We start from the raw sequence: 26,836 nt of genomic DNA, 5'->3' as shown, positions 1-26,836 counted from the left end.
AGACAGAAGTAAGTGTTTTATACCACACCCAGAAATGGTTTGCAGATACAGTTTTTAATGTATCACAACAATGAGCAACAAACATACTTGATGAACTATTTCCAGAAGTTGTTCAAATACCATCTACAATAAACGTCATTTCAACTATGACAACAGGTCTGTGACAAAATAAAAAAAGTTTCAAAACCATGTTATTACCGTAATACGGTACAGCTGAAACCTCAAACATTACAGTAACAAAAACTAATGAGACTACTCTCTATATATAAAACATCAATAACATTTTTGGTTTAGTTTATTTAAAGTTTTAGCCATAGGGGCTTCTTTTTTATTAAAACCTCGGGGTGCATTTCCTGTGTTACCCAGGCGTTGAGAGTACATATTGTGAAGAATATGAGTGATCATCCCTTTGATATCCAGAAGAACAATCCTAATTTCCACCTTTAGAAGGTGTCCACGTATGCTTCACGCTATCCATCCATAAAAAGGTTTTTTGTTTTTTTGTTTTTTGTTTTGTTTGTTTTTTTTTTCCTTTTTTCTTTTTGGCTGCTGTGCAGTTGCAACGTTTATGTACAGTTATATTGTTGGACCATCCTTGGTTAGTTTTTTAATTTGCTTTACCAGTCCTTGGTGTGGGAAGCATTCTGGTCCAGGCTAACACGTTAGCGCAGGGTGCTAGCCGACAGCTCAGTCTCGTAATGCTGTACCACAGTCAGGAGAAGGCCAAAGCATGTTCTAAAGCCTTTAGAATCAGGACAGTCCCTTATGGTTTTGGACAGAGGCAGGATTGCACCTTTGGAGGCCAAGATGTCTCTTATGAAACACAATCAAAAAGTGTCTTCAGGATTAAAATAAATGTTAAAATACTAAAAATCTAAATAAGAACATTAAAAAGTTCACATAAGAGAATTAAAAACCGTGACATTTGCCTTTTTAACTTTAACAAAAAGAAAACACCTGTACATTAATAAAAAGCAAAATGAAATGTTACTTGATTTCATCGTTTGAAACAATTTTTAAGCATGATTTGATTTAACCTGTCAAACAGTTGCATTACATGCTACTTGTTCATCTCAGAATAGGAATACCAAAAGCAATACAGTTTTGCATTTCTTCATATTAATAAATTTTTACCATGCACAGCCAACTACGAATATGTACAACAGCTTAGTGTTCTGTGTTCACAAGCCTTTTACTTTCATACAAACAGCCTTCTGTTACTTTGGAATGAATCACATTATCCTACTTTACCAAACAAGAAAGTGATTCGTAAAACTTGAACACCCTTGACAGCTTTCACATTCTTTAAGTTCCACAGAAAAAGAAAGGAAAGGTAACAAAAAAACAAACGAAAAAAAGAAAGAAAGAAAAGAAGAAAAGAAAAGAAGAAAAGAGCAGAGCAGTTCATGGTTCAGGGTCCCGTATGCTAGGACGCCGAGAATTTATGGCCAGCAAATTAACATCACACTGTAGCAGCAAAACGTTGTTATAATACTTCGTAATGCATATATGACTAAAATATGACGAAAAATAAGATGGTCAGTTGTATGACAGAACAGAAGTGCCCCAAGTACAATGGAAATAACATAACCTATGCACTAAATGGCAGTGTATAGGGGTAACACTGTATTCACTCCTACAAGTACAGGGAAAACTTTTCATTATACAAAACAAATGCTTTGTCCCTATTTTTTAAAGCAGCTTTCTTGCTTACAAGAAGCAAATGTTCATACCGTTTTTAAAATATTTTGTCCAATTTGCACTTTAACAGTTTCAAGTATACAGTACTACTTTCATGGATGCACCAATCGATAAACAGGTCTGGATTGTTAGGCATCAGACTTCTAACAAATGTGGACCAATCTGTTGCTGCACTACACACAAATAATAATTAAAACAAACAAACAAACAAAACATATCTATTAAATTAACACATGGCCTACGAAAATGATAAAAAGTAAACAAAAATAAGTGCACCACAGTCCAGACACAAGCAAGTACCGTAACAGTATAGCAATTCACAAACGAAAAATGTCCTATTCACATAATCCTCAAGAGACTATCAAAACTAGAATTATTACCTCTTCAGAAAAGGGTGTGGTCAGAGGTAAAAGCAAGAAGGTAAGCGTTGGCACAGATTATTAGTATATTCTACAAGAAAAAGGGTGCTGAGTATAAATACAGCTTGTGGCAAACAAAAAAAAAACAAACAAAAAAAAACTGTAAACCACAGGGGCATTACACATTACTTCACCATTCTAAATTCCCTCAGTGGTAGAACCTTACTGTCTTGTAGGGCAAACTAAAAGGATATGCGTGTTGTCCTGTAACAGTTACATCGTCTCTTGGTACACTACACACATCAAGAAAATGCGTCCGATAAAGCTTGACATGTTTTGGTAAAAGCCGTGTGTCACCAGGCTTCTTCGCTGCTTCAACAAATGAGAAATGTTATGTTCTGACCTGAGAATTTAAAGCTACTGGATTACACCTAACTCAACTAAGAGAAATTCTCTTTGAAAGTTCTGGATCATCATCCCATACAGTACATGCTAGCATTTGGAAATCAATCCAGCTGAGGTGCAATTTGCTATCGTGAGAGTTTTTGGCTTGAAACAAGTTCCAAAAGAACTTATGAGATTTTTTTTTCCTACTCCTTGTTTTTGTATACAATATAAGCTCAGTCAAGCATCTGCAACAGTTCTGTCCATAACAAAAATCAATCAATATCTTGCCAGCATATCAATATGGGAAAAACAATCCTGAGTCAATCATTTGGTACTGTAATTTTTTTGGGTTAGAGAAACTTTGGAACTGCAGTTAAAGTCTTATTTTTTTCTTTTAAGCAAGGGATCCTGTTTTCACTCCTACACACTGAACATATCCATTCTCATACTACTGAAATTGCCATCTAGGCCAGGGGCGGCCTTAGCCTTGACTTCCAACGAGTTATCCAAGTCCTCCAGCTTCTGGCTTAGCTCACTGTCCGACTCGTCTGAGCAACTTTCGGTGGGTAGTGAGGTTGGAACCCCTGAGGTGCTGCATGAAGTTGAGGTAACCGTTGAAGGCAGGGAAAGAGGAGGAGCAGGAGGAGAAGCAGGCGGGGAGGAAGCAGCTTTCCTGGCCGAGGCCTGGAAAAGAATATTTGGCCAGGACGTCATGGGCAAGCGCGAGAGATGAGGAAAGGTGTTATTAGAAGGAGCTGCAGACTGCGAGGTAGATGTGGTGTTAGGGTTAGGGGAGCAGACTGAGTGAGGTAATAATCTAGCATGCTCTTTGGCATTTCTCATTGCTTGTTTGATTGTTTTCTCTTTGTGCAAGCTGGACTGAAGGTGTTGGCCCAGTGCTTCGTTCCCACTAACAGCCACATTGCAGGCCACACAGTTATACTTGCTCACTGCCTTTCGAAGCACCGTCTCTTGCGGGTCAGTAAAAGGGTGGCCGAAGTAACAGAAGGACTTCTGGTGACGGATCGCAGATTCTTCATCAGCAAAAATCATCTGGCACTTTCTGCATATAAACTCATGTTTGATGGATGGAACAATAAAAGCATCTGGAAAGTCTGAACTTTGGGTATTTTTCTGTGGTTCTTCTTTTGTGCTTTCAGTTGAAAAGCCTTTATTATCCCTAGTTTCGGTAGCCTCTTTTGGTTTAAAGGAGTTGCTGTGTGCACTTGTCGACTTAGTGGGGGCCGCTTTCTGCTGCTGCTCGTGCTGTTTTGGCTGCTGTTGCTTCTGCATGGAGTCCTGGAGGGTCTGCTGATACTGCTGGTACTGGTGCAGGATGGCGGTTGGTGACAGGCCCGCGATGGCTTGTGGCATTGCAGGCCCGTACGGGAACAGGTTCTCCATACCACACAGGGGAGGGAAGTATCCCCCTTGCACTCCGCCAGGAAGCTGGGGCGAGAAGCATGACGCGAAGCCAGGGATGAAGTAAGGCAAAAACTGCCCCCCTAAGAAGGAGCTTGGGTCACCGGCGATGGCATTCTGAAGTGCTTGCAGCTGCGCTGGGTCCATCGGAGCGTCGCCTCCGACTTTGCCCATCGCCGAAAGTGACGGTGTGGGCTTCTCTCGTTTCTTCACGCTAGGGGTGTCCGGGCGGGGGGTGTTAGCTTCTCTTTCCTTGACCTTCACGGGCTTCTCCGACTTCTTTTCTTTCTCAGATATTTTGCTGTGCTGCTCAGTCTGACCGGCTGCCAAAGGAACGGGAGGAACAGGAGGAGCAGGAGGAGCAGGAGGTGGAGGAAGAGGAGGAGGTGGAGTCTGCAGAAGAGTCTTGGTTGGGGTGCTGCTGAGAGACATAGCAGGAGAAGGGGTGGCTGGAGTGGGGAACCCAAGCATGCCAGCACCAGGAGACGCTAGAGCTGAAATACAGTGGCATAGATAAACATTGAAATTTATGACTGCAAATGTACTCTGTAATTCTGCATGAACAAGATTTACATGAAGCTTTCCTTGGGGTTTGATTATGAAATCAAAACTTAAAAATGTGACATAAAACGTGCCTTAAAAAAAACAAAAGAGGAATACCATCATACACGGCCCATGTTAAAAGGGAAGCACAAAAAAGCAATAGAATCATTCTTAAAATATATAAGAGCACACCCATAGTATCTGAACTCGAGAGTAACATGCTATAAATTCTGTTAATATAGACATGCATTACAACTTCAATGCATCAGAGCAAATCACAGTGCTCAACAGCACCGTGAAGATAATGGACAGTAGTAGCAATAAACAGAACTAGTACACTTATCGTCTTACTAACTCACCAGGTGTATTTGGTGGGAAACCTGGAAGGGATGATGGCCCATTGACACCAGGAAGAAGTACTGGTGGGAGGCCAGATATTCCTGGGTAGCCAGATGGCAGACTAAGGCCATGAAGTGCATTACTGTCCACTGCAGGTTGCTGTTGGGCTGGCAAGCTGAGGACGTCGGTTGCCTTCTTCAGACGGTCAAGCTCTTGTTGAGCCATTAGCTGGCGAACAGTGGTAGGTGCAAGGTAGTCCTTCTCCCTGTCTACCTGGGTCCCCAGGGTCTCTTGCACCTTTGCAACGTGCTGCTTCGAAAAGATGTGATCACGAATAGAAAGTCTAGCCGTGTACTTCACACCACATAAAGTACACTCGGGCCTTGGTCCGTCAGGAGAACCTTGGCTTATCATAAATGGCTTTCCAATATTTATTTTGAACTTCTTTTCTTTTGCACGGGCATTCTGAAACCAAACCTGTACAACACGTTTTGGGAGTCCTATTTCATTACCAAGCATTTCACACTCCTGCATGGTGGGAGTACGATAGTCACTGAAGCAAGCCTTAAGGACTTTAAGCTGAAGGTTGCTCATTTGGGTTCTAAAACGCTTGTGTCCTGGTCGTTCTCCGCCCCCTTTTGATGACTTGAATGAATTTGCACTTCCAAATGGACTCGGTGAGCTAGGATCAGCTAAGCTTGAGGTCTCACTTTTATCAGCATTTTCATCAAGGTCGTCATCCTTGTAGTACTGCTCGCTATCTTTGCCAGAGAAGCTAAGGACAGGGCTCACCATGTTGAACGGGAATCTATCATCATTTAACTCAGATATATGTGCCAGGTTCATTTTGTTTTCACCCAGTTTCTCGCCACCATTGGCTGTGAGATTTTCAACCTCATTATTAGTCTCATCTGCAGTTGTTGCATCACTGATAGCTGTATTAATTGATGAGGTCTCATCAAAATCAATTTTGTTGGGGTCACAAGAGATCTCAGCAGAAATCATATTAAGCCCTTCAGTCTCATCACTGTTTTCTGCTTTTAAGGATGAAGGGCTCAAAAAGTTTTTTATCTGTGCCTCAGATGATTTGACTGGGGTAGAACATGCAGCTGGAAGTTCACACTCATTTGTTTCAGTCTTTGGTGGTAATAGTGGATATTCAAAGAAATTGTACTTATGGGGGCTTTCGCCTCCTTCATCCTGCAGTATCATTGGGCTCGGAGGCAAACTAAAACCTGCCTGTTTAGCCTCATGCCAGTGCCGAGAGCGTATGTGGCTATCAAGTGCTGACTTAGCCTTGAAAAGTGCCCTACAGAATGGACACTTTTTATGAGACTGAGAGGGCCCAACAGCTCTAAACTGACCTTTTCTCTCCCTGGCACGAGTATTCTGAAACCAGACTTGAACTACTCTTTTCTTCAGTCCCACTTCATGAGCAATGTGGTCTAGCATCTTTCGTGTTGGGTTAGAATCTAGCAAGTATTTGTCATAAAGAATCTCTAGTTGCTCTGGTGTGATAGTAGTTCTTAAGCGTTTGTCCCTGTGTTGGTCTTCACTACCATTTCCACTATCTTTTTCTTGAGGGACATCTTCTTTATCGTCTAACTTACGCTTCATGGAACCAGAGCCAGCAGAAGAAGCTAATCCAGAGCTGCTCTGTGATGGCATCTGGGAAAGTGCTCCAGACAGCAGCTGGCCTGTCATTAGAGGGTTACTGGGGTCAAATATCATGTAGGGCATATCCAAAGGCCTTTCTAAGAACTGAGAATGTAGGAACTGGTTTTGAGCTGCGAGGAAGTGCATGTGCTGGTGTTCTTGCCACAGTTCTACAGTTGGGAAAGCAATCTTGCACTGGTCACACTGGTACTGTAGCATCTGAGGAGGGAGGCTATTGGTAAGGGAAGAGAGCGCAATGGAAAGAGGGCTGGACGGGATGGATGCAGACTGAGGTTGAGAGTGGGGTCTTGTCATTTGTGGCTGAGGGATTTTTTGTGGAGGAGGTTGAGGGGTGGAAGCTTTGGAAGGTCGTGGATCAGCCATTGCTTTTGTTGCTTGAGAAGGTACTGTCTCAGTTGGCTTTGATTTTTCAGTGGGGAGCTCAGGTTTAGGTGAGGTCTTCCCCATATCAGGTCGAGGTGATGGCATTAGTGGGGAACTGGAACCAGAGCTGGTTGCTGTGGTAGTGAACTGTCTAGTGAAGTCGGTAGCTTTTGCGGAGATCAGATCATTGCCTTCCATGAGATCCTCACAGTGGACTTCATCTCCAACATCGTCATCTTCATCCTTGTAACACAGCTTCTTTTGATGTGTGATCAGGTCAAAAATTCGAGGGAAAATGACACTGCATTTCTTACACTGGTACTGCATGTTGCTGGTTCTGATGTATCGCTCATTTGTTAGCTCTTTCTTTTCACTGTCCTTGGTATCAGCTTGGTTTTCATAAGTCTTTCGTGCCTTCTGGCGAGCATTTTGGAACCACACTACAATCACACGTGTTGGGAGACTCAGAACAGTGGAGAGCTGTTCGATCTCATCATCTTTGGGGTATGCATTGGTATCAAAGAAGTCCTGGAGAACTCTTAGTTGGTAGTCTGTAAAGCGAGTCCTTGACGATCTCTTGTTCATTGAATCACTCTTACAGTATTCTAATGCATTCATATGTGATTCGACTCTAATATCCTCCAATGTGGTCATAGGTGGGATGCTGAAGTTGTAAGGAGAGTCTTTGCTTCGCTGCCTCTCTTTGAAGAGCGTGTTGCGAAACCAATGTTTGATGACCTTCTGTGGCAGGCCGGACTTTTCCGCCATTTCTTGTATCTGCTCCTCATTGGGAGAATTGTTAATGTCAAAATAACCACGGAGGATTTTTAGCTGATCATCGTTGATTCTAGTGCGAGGGCGCTTGAATTGCGAATGCCTCAAGAAGTTTGGATCCAGTCCCAGTTGCTGTTGACATAACTGTGTGAGGTCAGAAGATAAAGAATCCATTGTTGGAAGTTGCAATGCGAGCTGCGGAGGCAGGCCAGGATGTTGCACGGACTGCATCATCAATGGGGGGAAAATTGGCAGGTCTAGAGAGACAGGAAGTTGCACTTGTGGAGGTGCACTGGGTGGTGGTGGAGGGGGTGGAGGAGGAGGAGGTGGTGGTGGTGGTGGTGGAGCCTGCAGGGGGGCTGGAGATGGTGTCTGTGGCTTTCCTACAGAAGTGGTTGTAGGAAGGGCGGTTGCTGGAGCTGGGGGTGGTGGAGGTGGAAGTTGTGGTGGGGGAGGGGTTTCTGGGGAGGGTGGGTTTATAGGATAAAGTTTGTCATATGCCTCCCTGTACTGCTGTGCAAACTTCTCAAGCTCCACATATGGAAAGAAATGCCCGTGCACGTGCTCCTGGTGGCTCTTGAGAATTAACATATTGGAGAACAATTTTCCACACATCCCACATTCCAATTTGTCACTTATCTCTTCCTCCCTGTTCTTCTTTTGGCATTTTTGTCTATTCTCATTGTACTGAATGACTAGCTCAAAGCCAAAGTTTTCTAGCAGGGCTTTCGCAGCGTTACCTCTGGCCCCAGAGATGATGCGTGGTGGAGGAATCAGAGGTTCAGAGAACTTGGGCTTCTTGGTGTCTTTATTGTCTTTAGTGACGTCACCGTCACTAATATTTTCGGGCTTTGATTTGCTCTCTTGCTTGTCCAAGTGCTCTTCCGCTTCCCTAGACATCTGAATGTCAGACACAGAGACGTGGTTGGGCTCTGGCTTGGGCTTGCTGCTCTGCTGCTGGGACTTCTGCTGTTGCTGTATCTGGGACTGCGAGACCTGCTGCTGGGCTTGCTGCTGAGAAAGCTGGAGCTGCTGCTGACCAAGTTGGTGCTGTTGCTGCATCTGCTGTTTCAGATCCTCGAGGAACGAACCCGCCATTCCAGGCATCCCGAACGCGGCCGAGTGCAGGGCCAGCTCGGGGCTTAGGTTGAACTCGGTGCCGGGAATGTAGAAAGGGAAGAGGAACTGTGGCTGCTGGAACTGCAGCAAAGCCTCTGGTGTCATGGGGAAGTGGGGGAAGAACGCCGGGTTCAGGAACTGGGGCTGAAAGAAGGCAGCTTGCTGTTGGAGCTCGTGCTGCAGTTGCATCTGAAGTTGAGCTGATGATGGGGTGGGTTGATGGGCTGACTGAACGGAAACATGATCAGTAGTTTGCTTCATGTTGACTTCTTTGGTATCTACAGTGTTCTCTTTGTTGGATGATACCGGTAAACTCAGAGAATCCGTGTTTCCCTGACTCACTGGGACAGGACTACTGGATGATACAGTTCCACTTCCTCCAGCACTGCTGCTAGTGTCCTGTTTGGCAGTTCTGGCTTTAGTCTGATGAAGGACAGACCTCATGTGAATCTCCAGAGTTGAGCTTTGGCTATAAGCAACGTTACATATATTGCATTTGTATGGTTTGTTGTCAACGTTGTTGCTGGTCTCCTGGGGAACTGGGCTTGAGGCTTCTTGGAGAACCTTCTTTAACTTATGCAAATGTGAGACAGAGTTGTAATGAACAAGAAGAATGTTCTTTTGAGTAAACGACTCTTTACACACTGTGCATTTGTACGGACGCGAAGGATCTAAAAACTTCTCCATTGTGAAATTCGGACCTTTTCTAAAAGGCAATGTGCGCTTCGGTTCGGAACCCAAGTCATCCAGCAAGGAGCTGCTGTCACTACCAGTGGGACTGGCTTTTCCTTCTTGGTCGAGTTCCTCATCTTTATCCATTTCCTGTTCAAAGGCTTGGGCCTCTTCCAGTGCTCTGGCTTCACTCTCGGTTATGTCGCCGTTGAGCGGCAGGCTCCCACACAGCTGCTGCACCTCGGCCTCACTGAGCTCCGGGTGGCCGGTCTCCAGGTGCTTTCTGAGGGCCAGGAATGTCCTGAAGCTGCGCTGGCATAGGCTACACATGGTAGCTGCCCGAATAGCATGGTACTGGGAATGTATCTGGAGCTTCTGCAACGTCTTAAAAGCCAGGCTGCAGTGGTTGCAGCGATATTTATAGACGTGGCGATCGGAGACGGAGAGCTGTTGGCGCTTCTGAAGCTCGCTCAGGGAATCCTGCAAGGACTCGGGGCTCTTCCGGTCCTGACCACTCGCTTTCTTCCAGTCAGGAGCCTCGGCAGCCTCTTTTGGTGGCTTGAGTTCCTCACTGGCAAGTTCAAGATCAATTTTATCCAAACTTGTGCTATTTTTCGCATCCTTAGAGCTGTTTCCTGTTGTAGCAAAGAAGGTGAGAACATTAGGTATATAGGTATAAATGTTCTTGAGGTTTTTTTTTATTTACAGAGATTTTATAGCAATATTTGTTTTTGTAATGGAGTTCATTCAGTGATTTAAAAACTGGAAGATGTAGCAAGTACTTACCCATGGGCTTAACACACCCCTCAGGGACTACAGAGTCCATCAAAGATGGGACTTTATCTTGTACTGGTGTGGGTATAAGTGAATTACTTGGCATTGTAACATCTGAACCGGCCACCTGGAACAAATATAAGACATAGTCAGAAGGACTGAAACTGCCAACCAGTGGAATAGGCATAAACCAAGGAACAGTTAGGAATTAGAAATATCTAATGCTATGAGTAAATATAAAGCAAACCACACATAAAAAACAATGTCCTGACATTTTATGTTTGAACAAATTGAATTCTAAGTGTGCATGGCTATAAAAAGCAGTTGTAAGAGGTCATTCACTTGGAGGATAGCTTTTTCTCTGGAGAACAGGGCAACTGCATGGGAAAATGTTCTACCCATGCTGCCCCCCCGTCAATCCTGCTAAGAGCACATTTGGACTTCAAGGACAGCGTGACTGTCCCAGGTAAGTCAGCAGTATAGATTTCAAGGGGCAAAGAATGAAAAGAATAAAACAGAAATAGAAAAACCAAAATCTTGTGATTTACATACGGTCATAAGCAGCTTCTCCACACAGTCTGGAGCCACACTGTGGAGGTGGGTGAGATGCAACTGCAGATGAATCTTGTTGCTGAGGACGTCCTGACACAGGGGGCAGGAGATGACCGGCTGCATGGAATGCTGGGACATGATGTGCAGCTGCAGACGGTTAGCGTCCTTGCTGCTGTAGTTACAATACGGGCACTGCTGCACCTGAAACCACAGAGTTCATCACAGCGTGCTCATAATTCACCGCGCTGAAAACAAGCACACAGGCCCAACTGGTGCAGTTAAGCTACAGCATCTTGACTCATGGAAATCAGCTGAGTTTCTGGGTAAACAAAAAAAGGGCCCCACAAATGTAAATCAACTACTTTTCGTGTAATTCACTTATGTCTTCAACTCGAGCAATTTTATTAGCAAAACATGATTGGCTGGAATTTCTAATCAGAAGATTACAAATGACAAAGATGTGTACCCTTTCAGACTATGCCTGGCTCTCATTACATGGAGTACTTTTAAATTGCTGCTTCCCACCACCTGTCTTAATGTAATCCATTTCAGAAATGACTCAAGTCTTGCACTACCCTGGGCTCTGAGAGGCAGACTAATACTTCATAATTTAATTTAGAAACACATATAATTTAAAGAGATGCAAAGGACAGAGGCTTCTCCACTTGCCTTACATGAACACAAAGATGACGACATTGGATTTCTTTGGTAGCCATTAACCATTCATTGGGTACGGGGCGGAGTAACTCACTTGCTCATTGGGAAGTGGCTTCTCCTTGTTTGACTTGGATCTTTTGGGCGGAGTGTCGCTGTCTCTCTCATGCTGAAGTGAACGCTTGCCCGTAGCTGCATTCTCCAGGGTTTCCTTAGCCAGTGTATTAACTCCTGAGCATAAACAGAGACGAGACATCTTCAGACAACGCAGAACAGAAGTGCGGTGACCCCACCTTCAACCCTGGGCCACAGATGTGGGCTTAGCACAGGGTGGTCATTTGATTAAAAAAAATGCTTTGGATTATTTCAAAAGCTTGGGTAAATGTCTTACAGAAAACCTCAAAAGCTGTTCCATAAACAAAAGAACAGGCAGTCTAGACCCACTGAACAGAATCAGCCTATTCCAATATTCTGGATGGACTAATTTTCGGCACAAAACAAAAATAAAATTGAGCCAAGCAATTCTGGTTTATATATATATATATATATATATATATACACATGCATACACACACACACACACACACACACACACACACACACACACACACACACACATATATATAAATCAGAAAAGAAAAAGGAGAGTCTGAAATGCATTATTACTGGGCTGTATGTCACGGTACCATTATACAAGCTATTTGGGTGTATAGATTACCAAATCACCTTCCCGAGCATTACTGTAAATGTCCATGTACCACACAGTGCACTGAAGAGGGCAAAAATGTTATTACCGTTTCTGCAGAGCTCAATTCGGGAAAACCAGCCCCCAGTTGTATTTAGAGAATGCTGCACAGGGTGATAAATCTTTCATTACCCTCATCCCCAGATACAGACAGTGTCCCAGCCTGCTCAGCCTGTGCAATTTATCCCCTCCCTGAGTATGCAAAACACACACAAGCCACCAGCCACCAGTCACCAGGCTGCTCTCTAATCTGGTCACTCTAGGCTAAATGCGTATCTTGCTCTTGTGAATCAAAGCTTGGTAAAGGAAGCACCATAAATATCATAAATGTCTCTCTCTCTCTCATATACTGATCTAAAAAAAGGAAAAAAGGTATTTTTTATTAGTCTACATTTTATTTGTTTTGATTGCATATGAATTTCTGTTGCATGTTCATGCAATGTAATTCTCCACACCACGACACATTCTAGCTTATTTCATTGTAATCCCACATATCAGGAGGCTGACATATTAGCCTGTCAAGGAAAGTGACACAGGAGGCAAACAGCCCCACAAGGGCAAAATGCGAATTTCCAAGAGCATCAGAGCATTTTCTGCAGCCTTAAATTGCTAGGTAATCTTTTTTTCTCCTGGCTTTGATATCCCTGCAGCGTTGGGGAGGCATGTCACATACATTTCATGACAAACAGAAAACCTCATTTGCCGGGCGGCCCAAATCTCATTGCCACACTGCATCCTACGACCCTTTTCTTCTTCCACCCGTCTCACTGTTTATTATGAGTATTTCTAATTTTAACTTTCAATTTTCACCATCTTCCAGTCAATTTGCAACTAAATTATTTCCAGGGTGAGGAGCTGATTGCTGGACAACTGGGTGCAAACACCTTTCACAATGCGAGGAGTCCAGTCCATTGATTGCCATCATGCTGAATGCAAACGTGATGTCTTGTGGCTAGTCTGCTTGTGCAGGACATGAGATCCGTCTTTATCATTTATTTTCTTAATCAACATGCGGCTTTCATAAGCACTTAAAAAGAACTGCAGATGGACACATTCGCATAAATACAAAAAAGACTGATATCTTGGAACAAAGAGCACTAGGCCAGTTTCAGATGTCTATCATTCTGATCCACACACTCAGTCTTGCATCTAAAATATGATAACCACAGGCTATTTGATGTGAACAATTATGGCCTTCATCTTATCTGTTTTTCATAATGCTTTTGTATGTCCTGGGTAGCTAATGTTTTTCAGACAAGCCTTTGGTTTAGTGTGCGTGTGTGTGTATGTATATATATAAATGTATATATACAAACGTGTGTGTGTGTGTGTGTGTGTATCCCATTAAATGAAACCGCCCTTTGTTCTTTGGTTTCAGACAAAGCAATGAAGCAGTAGATAAAATAATTGTGACACAGTCCCCATCCCCCAATGACAAACGCCTTTGAGAAGCAGGACCTTGGTTGATTAGATAAATCAAAAAGTGATTTATGACATTCGAGCTGTATGCATTGTAAGAGCCAAGGGCTGCGGACTGGCCACCCATCTTTATTTACAACTGTCAATGGCGATCGTATAATCACGCTGCCTCCACATGGCCTCTTTAAACACTTCTGACCGTTTGGCTGCGTTTCTCCTCAAAGGAGTACCGGCAGGTGTCACACAAACTCTCCCATAATTCCCCGCCTGCATACTCGCCATCATGCGTCGCATCCTCGATCTGTTTTCTCTATTTCGTATATTCGCAGCACTACGTTCCATTTACGGCAGCCACACGCATTTAGCCACAGCAGGTACATAAAAGGGCCGTAATGCAGAGTGCAAGGGAAACATCACGAGAACACAGCAGTATAATACATCTCCACATTTACTCTTCCAGAAAATGTCAATTATACAGAAGCTGCTTGATAAAGGCATCATGAATTTACTATTCAATTTCCTGGGCTCTCGGACCCGCCAGTCTGGCTGAGGTTACAGGGCTATAAATAACCAGGAGCCCTGGGACTCTTGGAGTTACTTTAGTGATTTACGGGGACTCTGGGTTAAGGTCACGCATTAGTGTGACCTATGGTTCACTTGATAACGTCTGAATGCCACACAGTGAACCTCCATCTCCCACGCTGGATCCACGCTTTAAAACCACCCCCACAGAGCCCCTCCTCCTGTAACCCCCACTCCCCAAAATTCATCTGCTTTGCCATGCGTTTCAGATGTGACAGGAACAGGCATGGGACCGGTGGACTTCATATCATTACCGCACAGTCCAACGGCAAGACCAGCAAGAGAACACATAGCCGCAGGGCCTCAATTAAATATGTTAATGACTTTAATATATTTTAATGTGATGATCTCAAAAGGCAGTGACTGAGTAATGTTCATGTTTAATCTGGAGAACATGCAATGGTACTCAAATGCTAATGTAAAAATAGCCAACACTGGGCTTGCTTTGTATACTTTTCGTTAACTGCCTTTAACAAAATCCGAATGTCACACAAAAATGTGTGTGTGTGTGTGTGTGTGTATATATATATATATATATATATATATATATATATATATATATATATATATATAAATCTTAATTTAGAACAATGTCTACATTCCTTGTTAAATTTTGAGCAGGTATGCAGGAAATGTTCTTAGTAGTAATGACAGCTAATTTTCATCTCTCTTACTGTTTAATGTCTTATTTCTATACCTCTAAGTCATTGCACTGACATGCTACATCTCAACAAAGCACAAAGTAATCGGGAGTTGATCCAGATTAAGACATTTGCATGGAAAATGCAATTTGGATTATAATTAATCCATGGTGACAGTAGATTAAAATGACAAAGTAAATTAAGCTGGGAGGAAATGGCTTGTTTGGAAGGATCTTGTGTGTGAAGGTCTTAGAATGCATATTCTCGAGCATTCTAATGCTCGAGAATATCTCCCTGTGTAATCACAAAATCACAACTCCTGCTATTGTTGTGTACGTCTGGAAAAATTACAGCATTTTATTATAGGTAAAATATAGACCACACTAGAAAACCCCTAAACCCCGTTCTTTATCCACGGTGACTCTTCTAATGCCACGTCACAGATTAACCTCTTAATAAATCAAAACAGCAGCCATTTTGGGTCTAATCCTGACACAAGTGTTGCATCCTTAAAAGTACCGAAGCAAAAACAGGCTTCAACAGGAGCAGGTTTGGCCTGATGGTGAGGTGCGTTCCCACCGCTGTTAAATGATGCTGCGTATAATACGAAGTGCAAATTCCAGCCACTGCCTGAGACAGACCTGTCATGGGTGTGCGGGTGAAAGATAGATGACTAGCTAAACTAATCGTCTTCACCCTGTTTCAGCATTTCTTCTGCACCATTGAACCCAACATTATGTAGGTAGGTATGGCGTGCATGGAAAGACATCCAATGTAATATTCATTTTGACCACAGATTTCCATCTCATACATAAAAAGCATGTATGAATTCTTATTTGGCAAGGCAAATGTAACAAAGGCGGAGGTAGCTCTGCCAGATGCTAGCTCCGGGCTGTTCCCTGATCTCCACGCAGCACTGTTTTGTAAGGATTGTTGCCTGGCTTAATGTGCTACCAGTCACACATATATGTAGATTTGCAGTTAAAGCAGAGTGTGGAGAGTGTAGCGTGATGCTGTACTACTCCGCAAAACGTGGGGAGGGTAGAAAGACAGAAGGGAAGAAAAAACTAATTTAAGGGTTACAAGGGCACACTGCAATATTTTAAATATATACATGGATGCTATCTAATCCAATGCTTATGCAAAATTAATATGTCATCAGAGGAATCACAAGTACAGCAAAGATTAATGAAAGGCGCTTAAAAATTACAAGCACGCAAACTGATTTGATAAAAAAAAATAATAATCTCAGTGGTCATTCTGTAATATTCTTTAACTTATCCGCATCTCTGCTGTCAGATGGTTATGATTAAAATGGGTCAATGTAAGGCTACTGATAGCATTCACATGCAACCCACGCAGGCGGCCGAGGCAGGCGGGAGGGGGGTGGGGGGAAGCCCCGTGGCGGAGATGAAACAGAACCTGTGTGGGGAGGGGACGTGGGTGAGGCGGGAGCCCGAACGTCGCACACGCGTGCAGAAGAATGGGGCGGGGTTAGTGAGTGAGAGGGGGAGGGGTACTGGAGGAAAAAGACCGAAACTGAAGGTCTTACTCTGGTCCTTCTCCTTCCTCTTGCCCTCGTGACTCTCCCTGGCGCCCGCGTCCGTGTCGTCACTGGCGAACAGTGAGGGTGCCCGTGGGGGTCCCCCGGCGTCCTCCACGCCTTCGTCTACAAGAAGAGCACAGGAAGGACCCAGACGTTACCCACCGCACGTCTGGAGGCGGAGTCCACACGTCCCGACGAAACCTGCTCTGTGAGCGCTCAAGCGGATCTGGAGATCAGGGTGGACCCCATAAGACAGATATTCTCCACCAAAGGCTACATCACAACTCCCCCCCCCCCAGACTGCTTGTAGATTACGCAGAACTCTTCCTGGTGCTTACACTCCCCCCCCCCACACCTGCTCCCTCCCCCCCGCGTCCATGTTTAATAATTCCGCAGATCTCTGCTATGCCGCTGCTGGATTAATCTGTTTATGCTGTTAGCCGCTAGGTCGAGGCTGTGCTCCTCTAATCCTTGAAAGGCCCACTGTTCCCTTTCATCCACAGATCATTTGTCTCTCACAGCGCTGATGTCACATTTTAATGAATTTTTAGCAGGCCGAGTACTGCCAGATAACCAGCCTCCCATCTTCACTCACCCCACCCCACGCTGCTGCCGTCACGCAGCATGTCAGGGCGGAGAAGGGCGTAGGCCAGCGCTGGGTGGGGGTGGGTGAGGGTGGGGGGTTGTGGGAGATTGGTGGAGGGGTGGGGGCTATAAGTACAGAAAACTGCAAGTATTTTTGGACGATCCTGCAAGGAATGAAATAAATAAATAGGCGTGGGGGGTGGTGGGGTGGGGGTCCCCTCAAAGTGCTGCGCTCATCCGTTTTCAGAAACCTTAATAACCATATAAATTGACCGCGATGTGGCATAAAGGTCAGAGGCCCATTTGCATACAATCACTCAAGTCATTGTTTGGTAAGCAGAGGTCCTCTGCTTGGAGGATACATGATATAATTAACCCTTTCAAAATCCCCACCCAAGAGCCCGCACCGACATTTTAAGTGCAACACATTAAGTGGAAATTACATACAGCATGAAATTTTCATGGCAGATGCTGGGAGTGATTGAAAGGAGAAATTGTGCAGCACTCCAGTCCTGATGTTTTATTAATAATATTCTGACAACAGGATGAAATATCTCCTGTCACTGGTGGCAGCTGCCGGCAAAAATAGCTATTTTGGTGCTTGTGCAGTGCTGGTGTATTCTAATTCATCCTGTAACAAAGGCAGCGTCTCCGCATATGCACTCGCGTGCGTGTGTTTGTGTGTGTGTCCATACACAGTATGTGTATGCATTTATGAATGCATTGTGTATGTGTGTAGTGTAGTTGTGGGGTTTCTTAAGTTGTACATACTACACATGCTGTCTCAAAACATTTGCAGAAGTTACAAACTGCACCAACGTTAACGCTGCTTCCTTCCCCGTTGTGAAATGATAGATAAGCGTGAAAAAAATGCAAGGTCATAACAGAGTGCTTCTCGTCATTGTGTGTGTGTGTGTGTGTGTGTGTGTGTGTGTGTGTGTGTGTGTGTGTGTGTGTGTGTGTGTGTGTGAGTGAGTGAATTGTAAATCCGACGAGGGAGGGCGGGCTGCTGAGGCTCTGGGGTGGGCAGGGCCTAGGTGGGCGGGGCCTAGGAGAGGCTCCGCCTGTGTTAGTGCAGAGGCCCAATCGGGAGGCAGAGGGAGAGACAGAGAGAGGCTCTCAGACACACCGGGGCAGACGGGTCTGGGCCCTGCTGGGGTGTTGAAGCCAGACGGAGCCTTACAACCTCTCAGCACAACCAGATCTCCAGCCAGATAAGAAAGAAGACGCACAGTCCCACTCTCCCTTTCTAACACACACACACACACACACACACACACACACACACACACACACACACACACAAAAGCACAATGTTGTACAATCAAGGACATAGGGCAGATCTGTGGCACCTCCCATTTGCCCCGCCCCTCTGTCCCTAGTTTCCTCTCCTCCTTTCTGTATGTGTCTGTCTGTCCTGTCCATTTCTCTCTCTCTCTCTCTCTCTCTCTCTCTCTGTCTCTCTCCCTCCTTTTCTTCCCCTGGCTGACCTGAGAGTATGGAACTCTGTTCTGCTGGCTGGATTTACTGACCCATTCCCTCTGGCTGGGAAATGAAGTGTCAGAGCTCCAGCGAGTGTCTCCACCTCCAGGGGGGCATCACATTTTTAAGGCTATCATGGAATGCATTAATAAAACATGGTGTGTCAAGTAAAAGAAAAGGGCAAATTATGAAGGTAGTAAAGGGAGAGAGGAGGGGCAAAAACAGACAAGCTGCTATCATCTGGCTCCCATCAGACGGCTTTTTTCCGCAGCTCGCCCCCCCCCCCCTCACGCCCCCCCCCCCCCCCCCCCCTCTCCTTTAGGTGGGGTGTTCTGCAGATTCTCTGGTATCTGTTTCACGAGCAAGAGAAATTCCCAGACACGCTTTCCTATACATCATGGCGGTGTCTGCCCCGTGCCTGACCCTAGCAACAGTTTGAGTAATCTGCATGCGCTACAGAGACTGCATGTCAGCAGTGTGTGTGTGTGATTGTGTGTGTGTGTGTGTGTGTGTGTGTGTGTTTGGGGGGGGGGGGGGGGGGGGGGGATCTGTAGTCTTTACCCATCAAACTTAATGGCTAACAGCACAGCCATGGACAACTTTACTGCACCTTTCCACCAGCATCATGAATGCTTTCCCCACCCAGCCCTGACGAGCCTCTAACTCAACCAGGCCCCCCAAACCCCTCCCTCCCAAACCCCTCCCCCCCCAACAACCCCCCCCCAGTGCCACCTCCCCCTATACTCTGCCCTTTACTCCAAACCTCTCACTGCAGTGCAGGGCAATCAGCATTCTTGCCACTTGCAGGTTTCCCGAGTCGGCAGGAGCCGGGCATGTGAGGTTGTGTGGTTCCCGTGGTACCCATCCTCATCCCCGTGGTACCCATCCTCATCCCCGTGGTACCCATCCTCATCCCCGTGGTAGCACAGGCAGCACAAAGGCCGGGATGCAGGCGCTTGCCCGCGGGGTTCACCACCCCCGCCACCACCTGCTCATTACCTGCCTGGTAAAGGAGACAGGCACTGCGTGGAGTTCACCACAGGTTCCACTAAGATTCTGTTGGTCCTCCAACTTCACATACTATACACATCAAACATCTGTGCCTTCCTCCTTTCTAGCCCAATAGCAATAACAATAATAACAATAATAATAATAATAATTTTCTTCCTGTTATTATTATTGTTATTTTTATAATTTAAATAAAAGCCTTTTAATGCCTTTGCAAAGTTGCTGTTTTCTGGAATGCAGTATGGATATGTTTTTCATTTGTGGCCTGTCTCCTAGTTGAGGTGTGTGCACCAGTGATGGGGGGGGGGGGGGGGTCACCCTTCCCTACAGGCTGTGCGCGTTGAGGGGGGGGGGGGGGGGGGGGGTCACCCTTCCCTACAGGCTGTGCGCGGTGGGGGGGGGGGGGGGGGTGTCACCCCTCCCTACAGGCTGTGCGCGGTGGGGGGGGGGGGGGGGGGGGTCACCCTTCCCTACAGGCTGTGCACGGTGGGGGGGGGGTCACCCCTCCCTACAGGCTGTGCGCGGTGGGGGGGGGGTTCCCCCCTCCCTACAGGCTGTGCGCGGTGGGGGGGGTCACCCCTCCCTACAGGCTGTGCTCTCTGTGATGTCACATTCTTTGCCCGCGTGGTTTTCATTTGGTCTCTCTGTGTTAAAGGGATCTTTGAAATCCTAAACCCCACACCACTTTGTTAGGGGCCAGTTGTAATACTTTCGGGATAATAACCTTTACTGACTAGCTGATACCCCCCACCCCCCTTGAGCCTTCAGCATGGTCCCTCCCCAACCTTATATGCCTCTTTTTTTCAAAATTTCGTCGGATTTAACAAGCATTTAGATTTTAACCAGATGCCGTTAATGTACCATGTCTAAAATCCTAAACATCAACGCAGTGAATGGGCATGCTCTCTCCACGGAGCTACTGCTGAGAAGTCTGGGAGAACACGCACACACACACACACACACATACACACCTACACACACACACACACACACACACACACACACACACACACACACACACACACACACACACACACACACCTACACACACACATACACACCTACACACACACACACACACACACACACACACACACCTACACACACACATACACACCTACACACACACACACACGCTTACGTGCACGCACACACATATATGCACACGCTCATGTGCACACACACACATGCACACACACACACACACACACACACACACACACACACACACACACGCATACACATGCTCACACGCACGCACACACACCCACTTTCTCCCTCTCACACACACACATGCGCACACAGACTCACACGAACAAGACAGCAGCACTCAAAATATCATTAGCAGGAACTACAACTGCTGAGGACACATCTAAGCAGCAGAGCACAAGCTGCATCATGCTGTTCTACAGGCCGGATGATCCATCCAAGAGATTCTCTGACATCCTCCCGCACTAATTCCAAAACTGCCTCTTTTGGGTAAGAGACTCTTTGACATGACGTGCACAAGGCCAGTTTTACAACAAACAGCCCACTTGTAAAAACATTACTCATGGCTCTTCACGGCCTCCTTCAGCTGTGGAGCGAGCGTTCTCCTGCATTCCCCTGCGTTCCTCTGCGTTTCCCTGCATTCCCCTGCGTTCCCCTGCGTTCTCCTGCGTTCCTCTGCGTTTCCCTGCGTTCCCCTGCGTTCCCCTGCGTTCCTCTGCGTTCCCCTGCGTTCCCCTGTGTTCCCCTGCGCTCCCCTGTGTTCCTCTGCGTTCCCCTGCGCTCCCCTGTGTTCCCCTGCGTTCCTCTGCGTTCCCCTGCGCTCCCCTGTGTTCCCCTGCGTTCCTCTGCGTTCCCCTGCGTTCCCCTGTGTTCCCCTGCGCTCCCCTGTGTTCCCCTGCGTTCCTCTGCGTTCCCCTGCGCTCCTCTGCGTTCCCTCCGCCGCGGTGCCGATGCTCATCTGCTGCGTTATGAGCGGCGGGTCGAAGCCAAGCGGCACCCTTAAGCAGAAACGAAAGCATTGCGACAGTCTCTCGCTGTGGCTCTGCAGCAGCCGTGGCCCTCTGTAGTGTGGCCCTCTGTAGTGTGGCCTACACAAACACGGCACCCCGCCGGGGCAGGTCTGGGGTGAACCGGCCAGTACAAAGCAAGAGTCTACCCCGCACGCTGGGAAAGCAGTCCTGACGTCATGCGCCCCGGGACACATACTGAAGCCATTTGGCCCCAACTGTTCCTCAGCACCGAAGCACTAAAGGTTATAAGGACACTGTCTCGCAAGCCAGCGCGGAGCTCCGCTCACCGCGATCCCGAACAACAGTGTGTTATGACAGTGTGTTCTTAAGTGAAAACGAACCCAAGGGAGAAAATCTAGAGCATTTTCTCTTTTTTTTTCCACCCTCCCACAGAACCCATCAAAGGAGTCGAGAAACATAAACTTGTAGGAGCAGAGAAAGGCTGCTATCTGCACTCGCACGGATCCTCTTTCTTGTTCTCAATGACTTTTGTGTGAGGAAGCTTCCCCCCCCCGCCCCAAGCCCCGATGCCAGAATGGATGACACACCCAAACTTATTTCCACCCACAGTATGAATAAACATGATGAAGATTCGAAACCTTCTGCTGTGCCGACTGAAATTTTTGCCCGTCTAGTTTGTGGCGGGTTTGGTGTCTCACCCCGCCGGCGTGAGGGAAAGTATTAACGCTCCCTGTCAACTGATGCCACGAACACCATGAAAAAGGAAAAGGTGCGTCTTCAAAGGCGGGACGAGGAATCTTGCACCTGGACCCACCAGCTGTGCCTCCAGGTCCTGAGGCCCAGCCAGCCAATCAAACGCCACTCCGCCCGGTGCATTGCGCTATTCGAAAATAATTTAAATGGACTCGTGCTCGTCCAAGACCCCCCCCCCCCCCCCATCACCACTCCCACTTCGTCTCTCAGTTTTCTCTCCATCCAATATTTATTCAAGACGTGATTATAAACATCTGTCTGGGTAGCCGCTTCATCCGCACGGGAGCCAAGAGGCCTGGAAACTTCACACGCGGCCGGCAACGTGACCTCGGCCCCGACGGAGCACGCTCCTCTCTCCCCCCTTTCCTCTTCTCCTGGCTTCTCTTTTTTTCCCCCCGTTCTCTCCTGTTCACTGCTTGGCTTCCTGTCTGTGACTTCTAAAAAGCACTGGAGGCCAGGGTTAATGGCCTTTCCAATCTCTGTGATAAGAATTCATTTTGTTCTATTACCAGCAGTTATCGGTGAAGGCGGCGGCATCACTACGGCGGGGGGTTCAATCAATGTGAGGACCTAATGAAGTAACCAGCTGTAGCTCCGTTTCCTGGCTCTGCTCCATCAGACAAATAAGACCTATCTGTCACCCGTCTGCCCCGAGACCACCGGACCCCGGCGGTGAGATCGCAGCGGCCTGCGTTTGCCCCCCCCCCCCCCCCCCCCCCCCCGGGCTGCAGACGGCCGCGGACGAACGCCAACGCTCCCACGAGCGGGAGTGTCGGAATGGAGGAGGTCACCACGGCGGTTAGGACGGCGGGCCCGGCGGGTGCCGTGACGTCGAAGGTGGTTTGGGCCGCGGAGGGACACGGAGGGGTCGGCAGGTTCAGGCTACGGGAGAGCAGCAGCTTTGACTCCAATTTACAAAAGAGAAAGAGGGAGGAAAAAGAGGGGGAGTGGAGAGGAAAACAACAACAACAACAAGCATGAAGTAATTAGGGCTGCTTGGGCCACGACTCAGGCCAAACTCACCGGCTGGAGTTTACAATGGTGGGGAGATATGAGGGGGGGGGACATCTACTGTCAACTGTGGGGAGACGGCATACGTGGACAGAAAAGAGCGGAACAGACCCGCCATACAAACATGCAAACAATGTCTGTTTCATTACTCTTTAAACAATGTCACATGGGCCACAGCAGCTCCTAATAGACCCTGACAAAGGAGGCCCAGCAGACATATGCTTTAAATAAATAAGATTGGGCTGATAGGCAGAAGCCATGGACATTGTTCCCTGGCCTGTCTCTCTCTCCCTCCCTCCCTCCCTTCCCTCTCTCTCTCTCTCTCTCCCCTCATTGTCAGACACCAGGAAGAACAGGAATACTGCTGAGGCCCTGAATCAGGCTGCTAATATAAAGCAAAGGCAGGGAGAGCAGTTACGCTTCAGAACAGGTGCTCAGGCGTGGTGGTCAGCTAGCTGGGGACCTGTGAAGGACTGCTGACACTGGGACTGTAATACTAATGTATCAAATCACACTGCTTACATATTTCCATGTTTTATCAGTCTAACACTAGAACATGGAGTGTTGGCTCAGCTAATGTGATGTTAAGTGCAGGCGTCCTTTCAATGCCTTACAAAACACCCCAGCAGGTATGTTTAGCTCAAACTGTCGATTTCTTTTTGTTCACAACATATTAATCAATTATTAATTAATTAATTATTGGCCCATTTAGAACAAACCTGTTGCAAAGCAGTAAGGAAATGCAGGGAGCCTGTGGTGGGCATGTCGGTGCGGGGATTTGTGACATATAACCAGTTTAGGCGAAGAGCAGGAATCAATATTTAAATGACCCTTTTTATTGATTTAAAATTAACTTTCAATTAAGACATGCAGCAGATTTTTAACAGCGACACTTATCCATCGAGGATAAAATAAAGGAACATTTATTGATACCCTCGATCAGTAGAGCTCATTTCAACATCGATTCAGTCGTTTGCGCTGGCATTAGTATGCGCTGGGGTCTAACTGCGCCGCACAGGTACCGCGCTAACGGGCACAGGCACCATGGAACCGCGTTCTGCTCCTAAATAAATATATAAGTCCAGGAGTCATCTCGCCGGACACAGAGAGGGAGATTAACCTTTATGCGGAGCTAAGTCAAAAGCGCGTTATCTACAGGAGGGTCTGGCTCGGTAATTACGCAGTGCCCCATGTTTGCAGCCAATCGACTGAAACTCTTATGCTGTGTGTGTACAGAACAGCTGCAGGGGGTAGCAGCCCCCCGAGGACCTCATCAGGTAACACACACCTTTTGTTTTTGGCTGGGGGGGGGGGGGGGGTTTCAATGATGGATGAAATCTTTATCTGCAATATTGATCAGCTGGGTCCTCTAAACTGTCTATCTTTGCTACTGGAAGCCCTAACAAGATTGCAACTGGAGTATATCAGTTAACGTTTAATCAATGGTGTCTTAAGACACGGCCGTTCTAAAAAGGCAGTGTGTTTTCCCCCTGCTCCGGACGATTAGGAAGGGGCCGGATCGTTCGCCACCAGAGTCAGGAGGATGAGAGTGGCTGGCGTCCTCGAAGGCGTGCACGCCACCTTACGTGTCGCTGCGTGTTCATGCACGCAGACACCTGTGAGCACCGAGAGGCAACAATGTAAGAAGCGCCAAGATCACACAACAACAAGCATCCGGATGTGCCGCAGAGACACGGCTGTGACGTGGCATCGCCGGCCGGCTGGGACTGATGGGGCGGGGCGGCCGTACGCCGGGCGTCTGTTCAGATCCACTCACGCTCTCCTCCCGTGCCAAACCCACCAGAGCAAAGTGCTACGTGGAGAATCCCCGCCCATCAGGGTCCCCGTTTAGGGTCGACCACTGCTGATTGGCCGGTCCCACCCTCCCTCCAACCCTCCCCCCACCAAACCCAATTAGGGCACCGCAGCCATCAGCTCGGCCGTGACGGCAGCCAGTCACCCCGCGGCCCGACGGCCCCTGGCCACTCCAATCATCGCCTATTCATTGGCTTGCCTGGGCTGCTCCTCTGAGGGGGGGTGCGAGTGGGCTAATTATGTAAAACGTTAGCGTTGGCGAAGGCCTGCGATTTCTCCTCTCCTCCTCTCCTCCGCCCCCCCCTCCCTCTTTTCATAATACCCAGCCACGTTTTTAATGTTCAAATATTCAACGCCCAGAATCCGTCCTCAAGCTGTGAAAAGGGAAGTCCATCCTTTTAACACAGCTAAAACCTTAAGTACTCTTTACATGCTATAGAGCGCCATAATGACTATTTAACATCGTACTACGTCTCTGATTAACACTCCACAATGAACAAACTCTAGCAGGGTATTTTAAAGCCCCAGTCAGGTATGAACGTGTTGAAGAAATGAGCAAACATGCATTAGCCACATGACCTTCTGTGAAAACAACAAACCATACTGGGGCAGTCAAATTTGCAAATAATGTGAGTGATCATTTCTGCATTTGCATTTGGAATGACAGAGCGGGTGGGGGTGTTGATGGGGGTGGGTGGAGGGTTCTTCACCCGGGACTCTTCGCATCGCCTACAAATAAAGACACTCGAGTGTGAATGTGACGTGGGGGACCTCCACTTCCCCATCTTCTAATCGTACAACACAATCATTTGGCATATATTATGACAGTAGCAATTACGCATAGGTGTGTGACACCATTATTGCCATTTGCTGGAGAGATGATTATGCTAATAGGGAGATGTATGGCAGGTGGCACCATGTTGGCAGCTGCCAGCCTGTCTGCTCTGCTGCTGACACACACACACACACACACACACACACACACACATACACCCCTGCGTGCAAACACACGCAAGCATGTACGCACACACAGCCCTCCCTCCCACCACAGCGCCTAACAATATGAACAATGACTTCAACCCAGCCAGTCCCAAGATATGCAATTAGGCTTCCCTTTGATTTAACACTTCCTTCTCACATCAAAGGCGCTGGGAGGAGGAGTGAAAGGAGGAAGGTTACATTTGCTTGGATGTCAAAGGGAGGGACAAAAATAAGAGGCGGAGCTGTACACGGAACTTTGTGAATGCTGGTGGAGGCGTGCACAATTCGCTTTTTGGTTTGTTTTGTTTTGGTGTTTTATTTTTTTGTGTTGCTGTTGTTTATTTGTCTTTTTCCGTTCCCACATCGACGGGTGCTTTGATAATTTCATCGGCGACCGAGCGAGGTCACCGGCTGTGACGTGCTGCGTGCCACAGGTGTAGCTCACGTCTTACGCCGGAGCGGCGGGCGCGTTAACATCCAGCGCTCCACGTGATGTGGGCCACGGGCCTTTGTTGCCCATCAGGGAGGCGTGTGCCTGCCGCACAGTTCTGGCGGGGGCAGCGGAGACGGAGCGTGGCGAGCGGCCAGAACTTTAGAAGGGACGGAGGGGTACGTACGGAGGCGTGCTGGGCCTTGGGCAGAACCAACAGAGGCGTTCGGTCTGGGAGTGTGTAGAGCTCCGTCCCAATGGCCAAACGGTGCGGACGGGTTGTGAGGAAGCCCTCTCAAAACGACTGGGGTTCAGTGGTTTTACACTCTGCTAATTCTTTTGGCTGGGCTACTGAAAGGGAATCCCCCCCAACACACACACACACACACACACACACACACACACACACACACACACACACACACACACACACACACACACACACGCACACACACACACACACACACACATACACCCTCCCAGAGTGCACTGCAGTGGGGGAAAGCCCTCTCCTCACCTCCCGCATGGAGACCGTCTCTAC

At 47.2% G+C, this 26,836-nt stretch overlaps 1 protein-coding gene across 1 annotated transcript; it reads right to left on the bottom strand.

Moving 5' to 3' along the window:
• Positions 1 to 464: 464 nt before the first annotated feature.
• Positions 465 to 26,455, bottom strand: LOC143504347 (zinc finger homeobox protein 4-like; the record flags this gene model as incomplete). Its single annotated transcript, XM_076995895.1, has 10 exons — positions 465 to 4,363; positions 4,772 to 9,991; positions 10,143 to 10,257; positions 10,683 to 10,883; positions 11,434 to 11,567; positions 16,276 to 16,392; positions 19,198 to 19,339; positions 20,909 to 21,422; positions 22,812 to 22,940; positions 26,318 to 26,455. Coding segments are annotated over 10 exons (8,206 nt in total), but the record flags the coding sequence as incomplete, so codon positions are not given.
• Between the last annotated feature and the right edge of the window lie 381 nt (positions 26,456 to 26,836).

Source organism: Brachyhypopomus gauderio, unplaced genomic scaffold (genome assembly GCF_052324685.1).
Source record: "Brachyhypopomus gauderio isolate BG-103 unplaced genomic scaffold, BGAUD_0.2 sc268, whole genome shotgun sequence".
Classification (NCBI taxonomy): domain Eukaryota; kingdom Metazoa; phylum Chordata; class Actinopteri; order Gymnotiformes; family Hypopomidae; genus Brachyhypopomus; species Brachyhypopomus gauderio.
This window is presented reverse-complemented; position numbering and strand designations above follow the sequence as displayed.